Source organism: Calliphora vicina, chromosome 1 (genome assembly GCF_958450345.1).
Source record: "Calliphora vicina chromosome 1, idCalVici1.1, whole genome shotgun sequence".
Lineage (NCBI taxonomy): Eukaryota > Metazoa > Arthropoda > Insecta > Diptera > Calliphoridae > Calliphora > Calliphora vicina.
Window position 1 is genome coordinate 9,260,262 of NC_088780.1, and position 12,625 is coordinate 9,272,886.

The 12,625-nt window shown below is 29.3% G+C and overlaps 2 protein-coding genes across 4 annotated transcripts in view; one reads left to right on the forward strand and one right to left on the reverse strand.

Annotated features, from left to right (window-relative positions):
• Positions 1 to 3,540, forward strand: part of PGRP-LB (Peptidoglycan recognition protein LB) — a 29,594-nt gene extending 26,054 nt beyond the window's left edge. For all 3 annotated transcript variants that reach the window (XM_065498914.1, XM_065498912.1, XM_065498913.1), the window contains exons 2-3: positions 2,713 to 3,057; positions 3,119 to 3,540. In XM_065498914.1, the coding sequence (XP_065354986.1) occupies positions 2,713 to 3,057; positions 3,119 to 3,327 (554 nt within the window). In that variant the 3' untranslated portion in view covers positions 3,328 to 3,540. The remainder of the gene's footprint in view (positions 1 to 2,712; positions 3,058 to 3,118) is intronic.
• LOC135949370 (trichoplein keratin filament-binding protein) overlaps positions 1 to 12,625 on the reverse strand; it is a 78,696-nt gene that overhangs the window by 38,968 nt on the left and 27,103 nt on the right. Inside the window, exon 2 of the mRNA XM_065498910.1 lies at positions 1,227 to 1,271. The gene's annotated coding sequence lies outside the window, so the exon portion shown is untranslated. The remainder of the gene's footprint in view (positions 1 to 1,226; positions 1,272 to 12,625) is intronic.

Here is a 12,625-nt window from a genome sequence, read left to right on the forward strand (position 1 = left end):
ACAGTGATAAAAAGAATCTGTCAAACCTGATATAAATTCACATTCCCACCAAATTTGTTTATCATTTAGTTAAATATCAAACGAAATAATGATATCATCTAACAGGTTGGATGAAAGAATGTCCTAACAATTATTATTTTTGAACTTTTGGCAATTAAAATCAATTTTAAAACATGAAATATGGATTATAATAACATTCTATTGACTTTGTTTAATAATAATCTGATCTATAATCTATTGATTGTGATTTTCGTTCTCTTATTTTTGTAAACTCCTTTAAAGTTTATGTATGAGTGCCGATCACTGTTTTTAACCAAAGTGAATTTTATTGTTTTTTTTTTAAATTATTATGAAAACAATAATCCAATGACCGCAATTTAAAGACCTTACTTAACATTGTTTAAAATAAATAGAAATAAACTCAATAATGATTAAAACATTATATACTAAAATAATTAACTTTTAATTCTCCTTTAACTTTAGTCAACTATTTAAGTGATACTTTTTTGTTATAAAAATAAATTTAAAACAACACGCGCTAGTTTATGCAGCCTACGAACGATTTTTGCATTTGACTCATCATAATAAATAAACAAACCAAAAGCACTTATATGGCATCACTGATAATGATGTGTCATTTAACGGTATTTTAATTTAAGAGTTGCCAAATCTATTAAACCTCTCTATATAATTTGAATAAATTTAAACTAAAACGAGTTAAAGTCTTTATAATCTGAAGCCTATTAACATACTATGTGCATGTAAAAAACAAACTTTCAAAAATTCTTCATAATTGCTAAAAATAGAAATTCAAATTAAATAAAGACGTCACTCGTTTTTCTAAATTGATGATATGCCCAAATAAAGACAGTGAGAAAAAACCTAGTAGCAAGAAATGTTTGAGGAAGTTGTGTTCAGTCAGTCAGACCGCAGTCATTAAACGACATTGAGGCCATTTAATACAATACAGCAGAGCTTTAGCAATAAACCATATACAAAATTATAAAAAGCGTGGTTTAAAATTTAAAGTTTAAAATTTAAAATTCATTATACGGCAAGTAAATAACTGTTTTAAAATAGACTAATTAATGATTCTGAAATAGTATTTGCAAACCAAAAAGCCATAAAAGGAAACAAACGAAATTGAGGTTTCGTTAAAAATGAATGTTAAGAAAGTTAAAATAAAAACTTAACAACTACAAAAATATGTAGATGTGGTAACTTACAGCTTTTAGCATTCAAAGAATTAACTCCAGTTGCGGCAACGGTTACTGAAAGAAATAAAACAAACAAATGTTAGGTAAATTGTTGAGTTTATAACCTCGAACTTATATTAAAAATGGGTTTTAGTATAAACACGTGGCTTTTAGTGTAAAAACGTGGATTTAGTACAAAAACGTGGTTTTTAGTACAAAAAAGTTGGTTTTAGTATAAAAACGTGGGTTTTAGTATAAAACGTGGGTTTTAGTATAAAAACGTGGGTTTTATTATAAAAACGTGGGTTTTAGTATAAAAACATGGATTTTAGTATAATAACGTGAATTTTAGTATAAAAACATGGGTTTTAGTATAATAACGTGAATTTTAATATAAAAACGTGGGTTTTAGTATAAAAACGTGGGTTTTAGTATAAAAACGTGGGTTTTAGTATAAAAACGAGGGTTTTAGCATAAAAACGTGGGTTTTAGTATAAAAACGTGGGTTTTAGTATAAAAACGTGGGTTTTGGTATAAAAACATGGGTTTTAGTATAAAAACGTGGGTTTTAGTATAAAAACGTGGGTTTTAGTATAAAAATGTGGGTTTTAGTATAAAAACGTAGGTTATAGTATAAAAACGTAGGTTATAGTATAAAAACGTGGGTTTTAGTATAAAAACGTGGGTTTTAGTATAAAAACGTGGGTTTTAGTATAAAAACGTGGGTTTTAGTATAAAAACGTGGGTTTTAGTATAAAAACGTAGGTTATAGTATAAAAACGTGGTTTTTAGTATAAAAACGTGGGTTTTAGTATAAAAACGTGGGTTTTAGTATAAAAATGTGGGTTTTAGTATAAAAACGTAGGTTATAGTATAAAAACGTAGGTTATAGTATAAAAACGTGGGTTTTAGTATAAAAACGTGGGTTTTAGTATAAAAACGTGGGTTTTAGTATAAAAACGTGGGTTTTAGTATAAAAACGTAGGTTATAGTATAAAAACGTGGTTTTTATTTTTGTGTGGAATCTTATTTTCAATCTTTTGAAATAATGTAATAACTAATCCATTTAGATACGACAAAAATGGGAAACAACAATTCAATAAGCACTAAAATACAACACACTGTAGGGTATTTTGATATCTATTCTATCTTTGTGTGTTTTTTTCATAATAAAAAAAAAAAGTATTTTTATTTAATATTTAAAATACATTACCACTAAATCATTTCGATCAGTGATTATAAATGTCACTCTGTTTTTTATTCATACATGTATAATTTGTGTGTTAAATAATTACGGTGAAATACCTTTTTTCACACATCGCAATAACAATAAAATACCACTAGGTATGACTTGATTTAAAAGTACGACGAAACATTTAATTAAAACAAATACAAACATGTTTAAATAAATAGTAATAACACATTAACATAAGTTGATTTAAACAAAATGTTAAATATATTTTATTTTGCTTTAAATATATTTCTAATTGTCTGCTGTATTCTTTTGAATTTTCAGGTGTAGGACCCATGCAGCAACCACAATCTCGCATGATAACACGAGCGGAATGGGGAGCTAGAACACCAACTATGGTGGAAAATTTCCCGGGACCCTCACCGTTTGTCATCATACATCATTCGTATCAGCCAGCTGCTTGTTATACCACCGAAGACTGCCAAAGAGCCATGAGATCTATGCAGGATTTTCATCAGCTGGAGAGGGGTTGGAATGATATTGGCTATTCATTTGGCATTGGGGGTGATGGCAATATCTATGTGGGTCGTGGTTTCAATGTGGTTGGTGCCCATGCTCCCAAGTACAATGACAAAAGTGTGGGCATTTGTTTGATAGGAGACTGGAGAAGTAAGTTAATGCTTTTAAAGTCTCTAATAAGTTGTATTATTTATGTCTATTTCCTTTTCAGCCGAATTACCACCCCCTCAAATGTTAAAAGCTGCCAAAGATATTATAACATTTGGTGTGGCCAAGGGCTATATTCATCCGGAATACAAATTAATGGGCCATAGACAAGTACGTGATACCGAGTGTCCGGGTGGTCGTTTATTTGATGAAATTTCTACATGGGGTCACTTTAGTCCCAAGCCCAATGCCACCGAAAATGAGGTTAATTAAGAGTAATAGTTCAAAATGCAGTTATATAAATAGTATATGTATGTGAAAGTATAAACAGAATGTATACTTTAGTTAGTTAATTAAATCATTTATTATTTTAAGTAGGATCTCTTAAGAAATGTTATATTTAAGCAATTACAATTGGTGTCTTATTTTTGCTTATTAAAATGCAAATAAATTATTTACAAAATAATAATTTAATTTACAATTCAATTCCATTGTTTTTAACGGCTTTTTTAAAGTGTGTTGGCAACATTTGTAGGAGAGAGAATAGGTTGCCAACTAGGCCATGTTTAAAAAGGCGGAAAATATTTAAAAAAAAAATTTATTACAAAACAAATAAAAGTTTTGTAAGTTTGAAAAGGTCAAGGTCTCATAAATACAATTAAAACAATAAAAACTGCTTCACTACAAGTAAATACTGGTAATAATTGGTATTAAATATGGCAATTCTAAAGTTTGTTTATTTTAAAATGTCAACCAGAAGAAATATGCCAATGAATAGTGTTGCCAACTTTAATGAAATGTAAGTTTTTAATTAAAATCAAATGAAAACCATTTGTTTTGTTAAACTTTCGATTTTTAAAAAGAATCGAATCTCGACAGATCCAGGAGCTTCTCAAAGATACATTTGATAATGAAGTTTTTATTAAAATAATAAGGAATCATTAATTTTCTCTCATATCTCAGCAATGAATGGATAAATTTTAATTTTTTTTAAAATTAAATTATCAAAAGATTCTTCAACAGATCTGTGAAAAATTAAAGTCCGTAATTTTTCTGGACGCTTTGGAAAATATTATTACTATTGTAAAAACTTATATTATTGGGTCTATGAATTATAGGTTTTATTTTGAAACATTTCGCACTTGATCAACAAGAGGGTATTAACTCAAAATTTTAAAATTTTCAGTAGAGGTTAAAAACTGTTTGTTGTTACATTTTAAGAGAATTTGAAAATCTGAATACATAATAGTATATAAATTCCATTTAAAAATATAATTACATTGTTTTTCTTTTAAATTTTTCCAATTATTGCAAAAAAAATCTGTTTTTTGAGTTAATACCTTTTTTCTGAAAAAATGTGAACAATTTTATTATAAAAAGAGTCACATTTCGAATTAAAATCATAAAGTAAAACAAATTTTATCAACAAAACAGTATCAACTCAAAATACAACCAAATATAAATAAAACAATTTGATTATTTTTAACTGGAATAAAGGCTCAACTCAAAATAATACCTTTTTTATGAAAATATACGATGCATTTCTATTTCAACTTTTGTATTAACTCAAAATAATACCTTTTTGTTGTATAAAAGTAGTCACTACATTATCATGAAAATGGTCTCAAATGTTGTTTTCGAGATGAAAGAGTAATCGGAATACGTTGAAATGTTTACAGTAGATAGATATTGATGTTGTTAGTTGATTTCTTGAAAAAAGTGAAATTTTCAAAATTTTGAGTTAATACCCTCTTGTTGATCAAGTGCGATTTGTACAATATAAATGTATTCAAAGTATTGGCCATTTTGCCTTTCCCACTGCTCATCTTTGAGGCGAATCAATCCAACTTTTTATACTCTGTTCTGAAGGAATCTGTATGCCAAAGAGAGCATTGTACATCGATCGAAACATATAGTAGTCGGACGGGGCAAGGTTTGTACTATAAAGCGGCTGACGCAAGACTTCCAAGATCTTGTTGAGTTTGACAACTATCTTCATGGAGTAATGCATCCAAATCTTTGTTGTTTACACTATAATGTTCAATAAATAAGTGAGAATAAATTAACGTTCAAAATGACATATCGGATATTAAAAACAAAAAACAGAGTTAAAAAGATACGCCACCTATTGTAAATCCCATATTTTTAAGTCAAGCACCCAATGCAAACGGCTTTCTATACTGGAACTCAAGTTTTTATACTAAAACTCACGTTTTTATACTAAAACTCACGTTTTTATACTAAAACTCACGTTTTTATACTAAAACTCAAGCTTTTATACTAAAACTCACGTTTTTATACTAAAACTCACGTTTTTATACTAAAATCCACGTTTTTATACTAAAACCCACGTTTTTATACTAAAACCCACGTTTTTATACTAAAACCCACGTTTTTATACTAAAACCCACGTTTTTATACTAAACCCCACGTTTTTATATTAAAACCAACGTTTTTATATTAAAACCAACGCTTTTATACTAAAACCCACGTTATTTTACTAAAACCCACGTTTTATACTAAAACTCACATTTTTATACTAAAACCCACGTTTTTATACTAAAACCCACGTTTTTATACTAAAACTCTATGTAGCAACTCACTGACTCACTCTCTTCATATATGATCTGCGATCTCAGTGAACAATTCTTGAATGATCAATAATTTTTAGGAAAACTCTATGATCAATTCTTATATAAAATCAAACGGTTAAAAAACCCTGAAGATTTAAATTGATAAATCTGATTTTATAACAATAAAAACAAGGTATATCAGGCAGGAATTTAGAAAATAAGTTTTTTTGCTAACAAATTCATAAGTTTGCTACTTCCTTTATCCCTGCTACTTTTAAAGACATCTGTTTTTTATTTTTTTTTTCAACAATTAAATTGACAACTTTTACGCATCTCTTTGAGTATCTATTCTTTTCTCAAACTAAAACATTTTTTTTTTTCATCTACTCTTGTTTTCTATCTTATCACCATCTTCTTGGGAGAAAAAAAAACTGAACAAATCAAGTGGTATCATGTCAATTAAGATGAAAAATAAATCGATTTAATCTATTCAATACAATTCAACACTTTATTTCATTCATTCATTCATACACATGAATAACATGTCAACTGCAGTTAAAGAAATAGAAAATTTCAAGAAAAAAAGTACAAATATTTAAAAATATCATTGAAGAAAAAAAAATTGTTCATAGAATCTTTAAATGTTAAAAACAGTATGAAATTTGTGATATTTTTCCCTTAAGTTTTAAGTAACAAACAAAAAAATTTTGTTAAAAATCTAAAAGAAGCTAAATAGAACGATATCTAAAGACAAGAACAAATAATAGTTGATAGAAATGGGTTTGGATTTTTTGGACGAATGGTATTTATTACAAGGTAAGCAAGCAAATTCAATGATGATGATCTAGAACAGAAGGTATGTAATGCTGTTCTCTGTGTGTCCTTTTTCCATCTTTTTATAGTGAATTCAAACCACACGCCTTCCTTTATTGTCATCATCATAATAAACTTATTAATTTATTTTTCTCTTTTACTCCTTGGTAATTCTTTTGTAAATTAAAAGAGGATTTTTAAAGCTATTTTCTTTCTTTCTTTGAGTCTTTTTTGTGGATATTTTTCGTAAAGAAAAATCTACTTGCGTAATTGTAAAATAAAAAAGAATTGGCTATAATTTGTATGCGATTTTACTTTCTTTAGGGGTGAGCTACTGTGGGTAAGTTGGGTAATACAGTGTTTTGTTTTACGTTTTTTTTTTAAATTTCGATGAGTGGAGATTGGGAAAAGTTCAGTTAAATCTGATATTTGAAAATGAATTTACAATTTGGAATTTTGCTTTACTTTTTTAATTTGAAAAAAGTAACTCTGAAGCACCCCGATTGCTCACCACAGCTTAAGGTGAATGTGTTCCATCAAGAGATGGTTTGTGCCGGTCAGAAGTGATGATTTTGACACGGAAGAGAAAGATCGCCCAGGTCTGCCAAAAAAAAGTTTGAAGATCAAGAATTGGTGGCATTGCTCCCTGAAGATTGTTGTAAAACTCAACAAGAGCCTGCAAAATCGTTGGGAGCTACTCAATTAGCAATTTCAGAACAAAGTGAAAGCAGCAGGATTCATCCAAAAGCAGGGAGAAAACAGTTTCGTGCTAGCAACCGAATATGTTGTCAATCGAATGGTTCTATCTTAGTGACTGAATTTTACAGTTATGGCTGCAATGTTTTGGAAGGGATAACTAAAGTTTGGTTGCTTCAACTGAAATTCTTCTTTATCAACTGACTTTCTGTTGGTAGAACTGACAAATTCTATGTGTGCAACCGAATCATTCGATTGGCAACAAATTCGGTTGCTATCCCGAATCTGTTTTCTCTGTGTGAGAGACCTTGAAAAACGATTTGGTCTGTCTGAAATACTGCTTGAAATCTATAAAAGAAAATAATTTTGGCACCGAATCATTACTTGCGATGAAAAATATATCCATTACGATAACCCGAAGCGTAGGAGATCGTATGTGAAGCCCGGCCAACCAGCCGAATCGACACCAAATCCAAATATCCCTGGCGCTAAGGTAATGCTCTGTATTTGGTTGGGGTAAAAGTGTCCTATCTATTATGAGCTGCTGAAATCTATCCAGACCATCACAAGGAACATGTACCGAATGCAACTGATTCGTTTGAAGCAGGATTCATCCAAAAGCAATGAAATTGAGTACCATTCGAATTGAAGCTGAGAGACCTTGAAAACCGATTTTATATGTCTGGAATTTAGCTTGAAACAAAATCATTTTTGCACCTAATCATTACTTGCGATGAAAAATAGATCCATTACGATAACCCGAAGCATAGGAGATCGTATGTGAAGCCCGGCCAACCAGCCGAATCGACACCAAAGCAAAATATCCATGGCGCCAAGGTAATTCTCTGTATTTGGTGGAAGCAAAAGGAGCTAAAATCTGAACAGGAACATGTACCGAATGCAACTGATTCGTTTGAAGCCGAAAAAGGCCTAGAATATTCGGCGTTTTTCGTAATATTCCATCATGAGCTTGCCCGACTACTATTTGTTTCGATCGGAACAGAGTATCCGAAATTGACATAATATCTAATTTCCCAATAAAATAAATTAAAAATTAAATAAAATATCTAAATTATAACAATAATTTATTGTGCTGTTTGTAGTAGTTTTGAAGAAAATGTACTAATCCATTGGACTTAAAGCAGTGATCGGCACTCATAGCCGCCAACATGAAGGTCAACAAAATTAAAAACAAATGATAAAATAAGCAACAAATATCTGGTCAGAGTACATTAGAGTATGAAAGTGAATAACATGTTATTTTAATCCATATTCCAAGTTCTCTTTATGCCGACCACTGGCTTAAAGCCAATAAAAATCTACTCTATTCCCTCCCTTTTTATGTATGAAAGAGGAGGGCGCCTAAAATTCGACATGCTGTCTAGTTTTGTTTAAATAAATGTTTTTTCACGATTTATTTTCTTCATTTCTTTGGGGTTTATTTCGTATTGAAAATATTTATTTTTTTATCTCACTGACATTTACATTGAAAAACAAAGAGGTTATTTTTGGTGACATTTGTGTCGTCGTTGTTTTTCTTTTTTTTTGTTTAATTTTCATTATTATTACTTAAAGACAAATAAAGTGATTTTCATTTGCTGTTTCTTTTATATTCTTATATATCTGGTTCTTCTGTAATATTCAAACAGCCAAACAAGCCACAAACATTTAAAATAATTGGGCCGTTTACCACCAATATCATTTAGTCTATTTAAGGTAATTAACACATTATCATCTCAACGTCATTGAGAAAACGCTTTATAATTGTACAATCAATCGGTAGGAAGAGCAGGGAGTCTTTGTTTTTTAAATACATATTTCTTTGTATTTTTTTTTTTGGTATTTTTGAGAGGGATTTTCGCGTTAATACTCTTTTGAAAAATGGACATATTGTATGTGGAAATTCGTAAGAGATTTATCTCTCAAATGGAAATTGACAGTCCATACAGTATAGAATTTGAATGTAAGTGTTAATGAATTGTTTGTTTTTTTTTTTTTTCAAATAATACTAACGTACAATCACCCAAAAACAAAAATAACACCCACTCATAAGCTTTATATATTTGCAGTTTCTTTAGTGAATTGCTTTCTTTTTATTTTTTAATATCCTTTCTTAATTTGTCATTTTTCATATCAATTTATATAATGATTGGTTATAATCCTTGAAGGTGCTGTATTTTAAAATAATTAAACAATAAAGATTTTTTAACACTATGACAGTTTGGAGCCAGATTATTTATTGTTTTTAGAAGAAATTAACAAATTTCTATTAACAATTTATATAAAAATAAGTTTTATTAACTTACTTTCTTGTATTTTTCTTCCAAATTTTATTTAACAATGATTTTCTTTTAGAAATTACTTTTTTTATATAAACAAATACTTGTTTGGCTAATAACGCTACTATTATACAGCAACACTGCATTTTGCGTACACTAAACAACAACCATTCTCTATATCTCTCTTTCTATCTCTCTCTCTCCCTTCGGTTTGTTTACAAATGCAAATGTAAATAAATAAAAGCTATTCACACACTTATTATACTTTAACGGCAACTGATAGAGCACATTAAATACATATATTTAAATATGAAGCTATACATTGAAAACGTAAACTGCAGCGTAATGTTTGGTTATTTTGAAAAATGGGTCAGTATATTTCTATTTTGTTGGCATTATATCCTTAACCAGGGGATAAAGATAAAAATGTATAAATAAAAAAACACTAGTAATCAAGTTTTAAAATTAATAAAATATATCAGTTATAAATATAACCCAAAGTATTTTTGTAGAAAGAATGACAGAATGCTAATTTATTTTCAAGGTTAATAAGTTACGGTAACGATAATTTACATTATTTCGGTAGCAATATTTTGACTTATTTCGGTAACGATAGCTTAGCGGTACAGTAGTTTCGGTCTGATTTAAATACACTAATTCCCCGGTTTGCGTCGCTTCGTCCTTCGTCGGTTTCGAAGTTGCGTCTTTTTATAATTTCAGTGATTTCAAAGTTGCGCCGATTTTGCTGCAGTTCATGGCTTTGAAGTTGCGTCGTTATTGCTTCAAATTACATCGTTTTTGTTTCACTTAGCGTCGCATGGCTTCGAAGTTGCGTCGTTAGTACTTCGATTTGCGTCGTTAACATGAAAATATTTTTACTGAAAAATCAATTTTTTTATGAACCTAGGAACCAATTAAATGAAAATCAATACAAATGTATGGAAAATCGTGCTTCATTTTGCGTCGTTTCGGTTTGAGTCGTGTTTCTTCAGGCCCAATTAGCGACGCAAACCGAGGTATTAGTGTATTTAAATATAGCTTCCAAAAATTAAAAATAATAAACTCAATTATTGAAATTAAAATTTTTAATCAAATTTTGCTTATTTTATAAACAAATAAAAATCTCTAAAAAGAAAATTCTACAGAAACACTAAACTCACAAAAATTGAAATAAAAATCGCTAAATTCACTATAAAAAAATCGCTCATTTCTGCAGAACCGAGTATCGAAAATTGGCTTGATTCGGCATCAAAAGCAGAGAAGATGGGAAAGGTCATAGCTAACAAGGGCCATTACTTTAAAAAACAAGTTAGAACGGTATATTCGGCTTTGCCGAATCTTAAATACCCTCCACCTGCATACATATTTTTTAGGTTGATATATATGAGAGCTATAACCAATTATAGGCCGATCATCATAGAATTATATATAGCGATTTATGGGGATTATTTATGACGAATTTCAACTTAATAGCGATATTTATAAGATATTTGTGCTAATTTAAGTGATTTTTGGAAGTGAACTTTACAGAGGGCTATGGTCAAATAATGGCCGATCCACAAAAAATTTAGTGTTGTGATTTCTTTTAGCACGAAACTTATTGTTGCTGAATTTTGTATGGATACTGCAATTCTGAAGGCATTTATAGACCATAGAACCATATTTCGGGAAGAAACTTGTATGGGGGCTATGAGAAATCATGAACTGATTCTTATAATTTTCACTAGAGTTAGTCCTTTTATTATAAAAATAACGTGTGTAAAATTTTATGGTATTATCTGCAATATGTTTACACAAATAACCAAAAATATGTGAAAATTGTCAATTTTTTTAGGTTGTCTCACATTTTGGTTCATAGCTCTGGTTCTACTGAACCGATTTTGCTGATTTTCAATACCAAACTGCTTAGGACAACAATAAACATATTTTTTGCAAGTCTACCAATTTTGTTTGCGTATTTTGGACGTAAGCGTGTTTTACACAGACACACAGAGGGACAGACAGACGGACATGGCTCAATCGACTTAGAATTTCATAAGGATCAAGAAAATATATACTTTGTTGGGTCTCAGATGAATATTTCTCAATGCTACACACGGAATGACAAACTTATATATACCCTCATTCATACTTGTGGTGGTGGAGGGTATAAAAATATATTGTTACGAAATTGTACTTGAATTCAAATATAACGATTTTAAGGGCTGATTTAAAAGTAGCATAATGCTTTCAAATAACAGTGCTGTAATAGCAAACTGTAACATATCTGTGGGCATTATTAAATAAAAGCTTTCAGTTGATTTAATCGTAAGTTGGCAACGCTGTATTCGAATATTCAGTTAAAGAACATTGTAGAAAGTACACCACAGATGGCGTATGTATTAGTAAGATCTAGAATATTCGAATTTTGACAGTTAAAGAACAATCTAGAGTGCAGATGTTATAAATAGTGGCAGAGGTTGCAGTCGTGAGTCAGGTTTATCAGAGACGCTTTTCGAATAAATATCAACTGAGTGCCCTTAAAGTGTGTTGTGTTTTTCAAGTAAATTCGTGTACATCATAAATTGTGTCTGTATTTCTGCGAATTTGCAAACGTGTATAAAAAACATTGAGTGACTATTTAATTTTGTTGTTGTACATTTTTATATAAATAAAGAGTTGTTACAATTTTCAAACTACTAAACGGCTTTTATTTGCAATCAAAAGTATCCGGTTTATTTAAAGGAAATAAACCAAACGTTTTGAAAAGGTTAAAACGTAACAATATTGTACAGATGTTTAAAAAACAAGTAAGAGCGATATAATTGGTTGTGCTGAATCTTTATACCCTTCACCAAAAATTGTTTTTTTTTAATTTAAAAAAAATCAAATTTTTTTTAAAAAAAAATGTTGTTTTAATTTGTATGAAAAAACCTTTTTATTTGTTGATGAAAAAAATTAGGGTAGAAAAACATTTTTCCCTTTTTTGACCGCTTGTAGGTCCTAATATAGGCCGTTGCAATGAACTTTGAAATGACTATCATTAGATATCCATATTGTCTATATTAATGAATTTTTAGGTAAACAAAATTTTGTTTTCCAAAGTTGTTTTTTCCATTTTTTGGAAATAAAAAATTTCGAATTGTTTTTTTAAATTTAAAATTTTTTTTTAAATTTTAAAGTTTTTTTTTTAAAATATTTTAATTTTTTTTATTCTTTGAATTTTTTTTT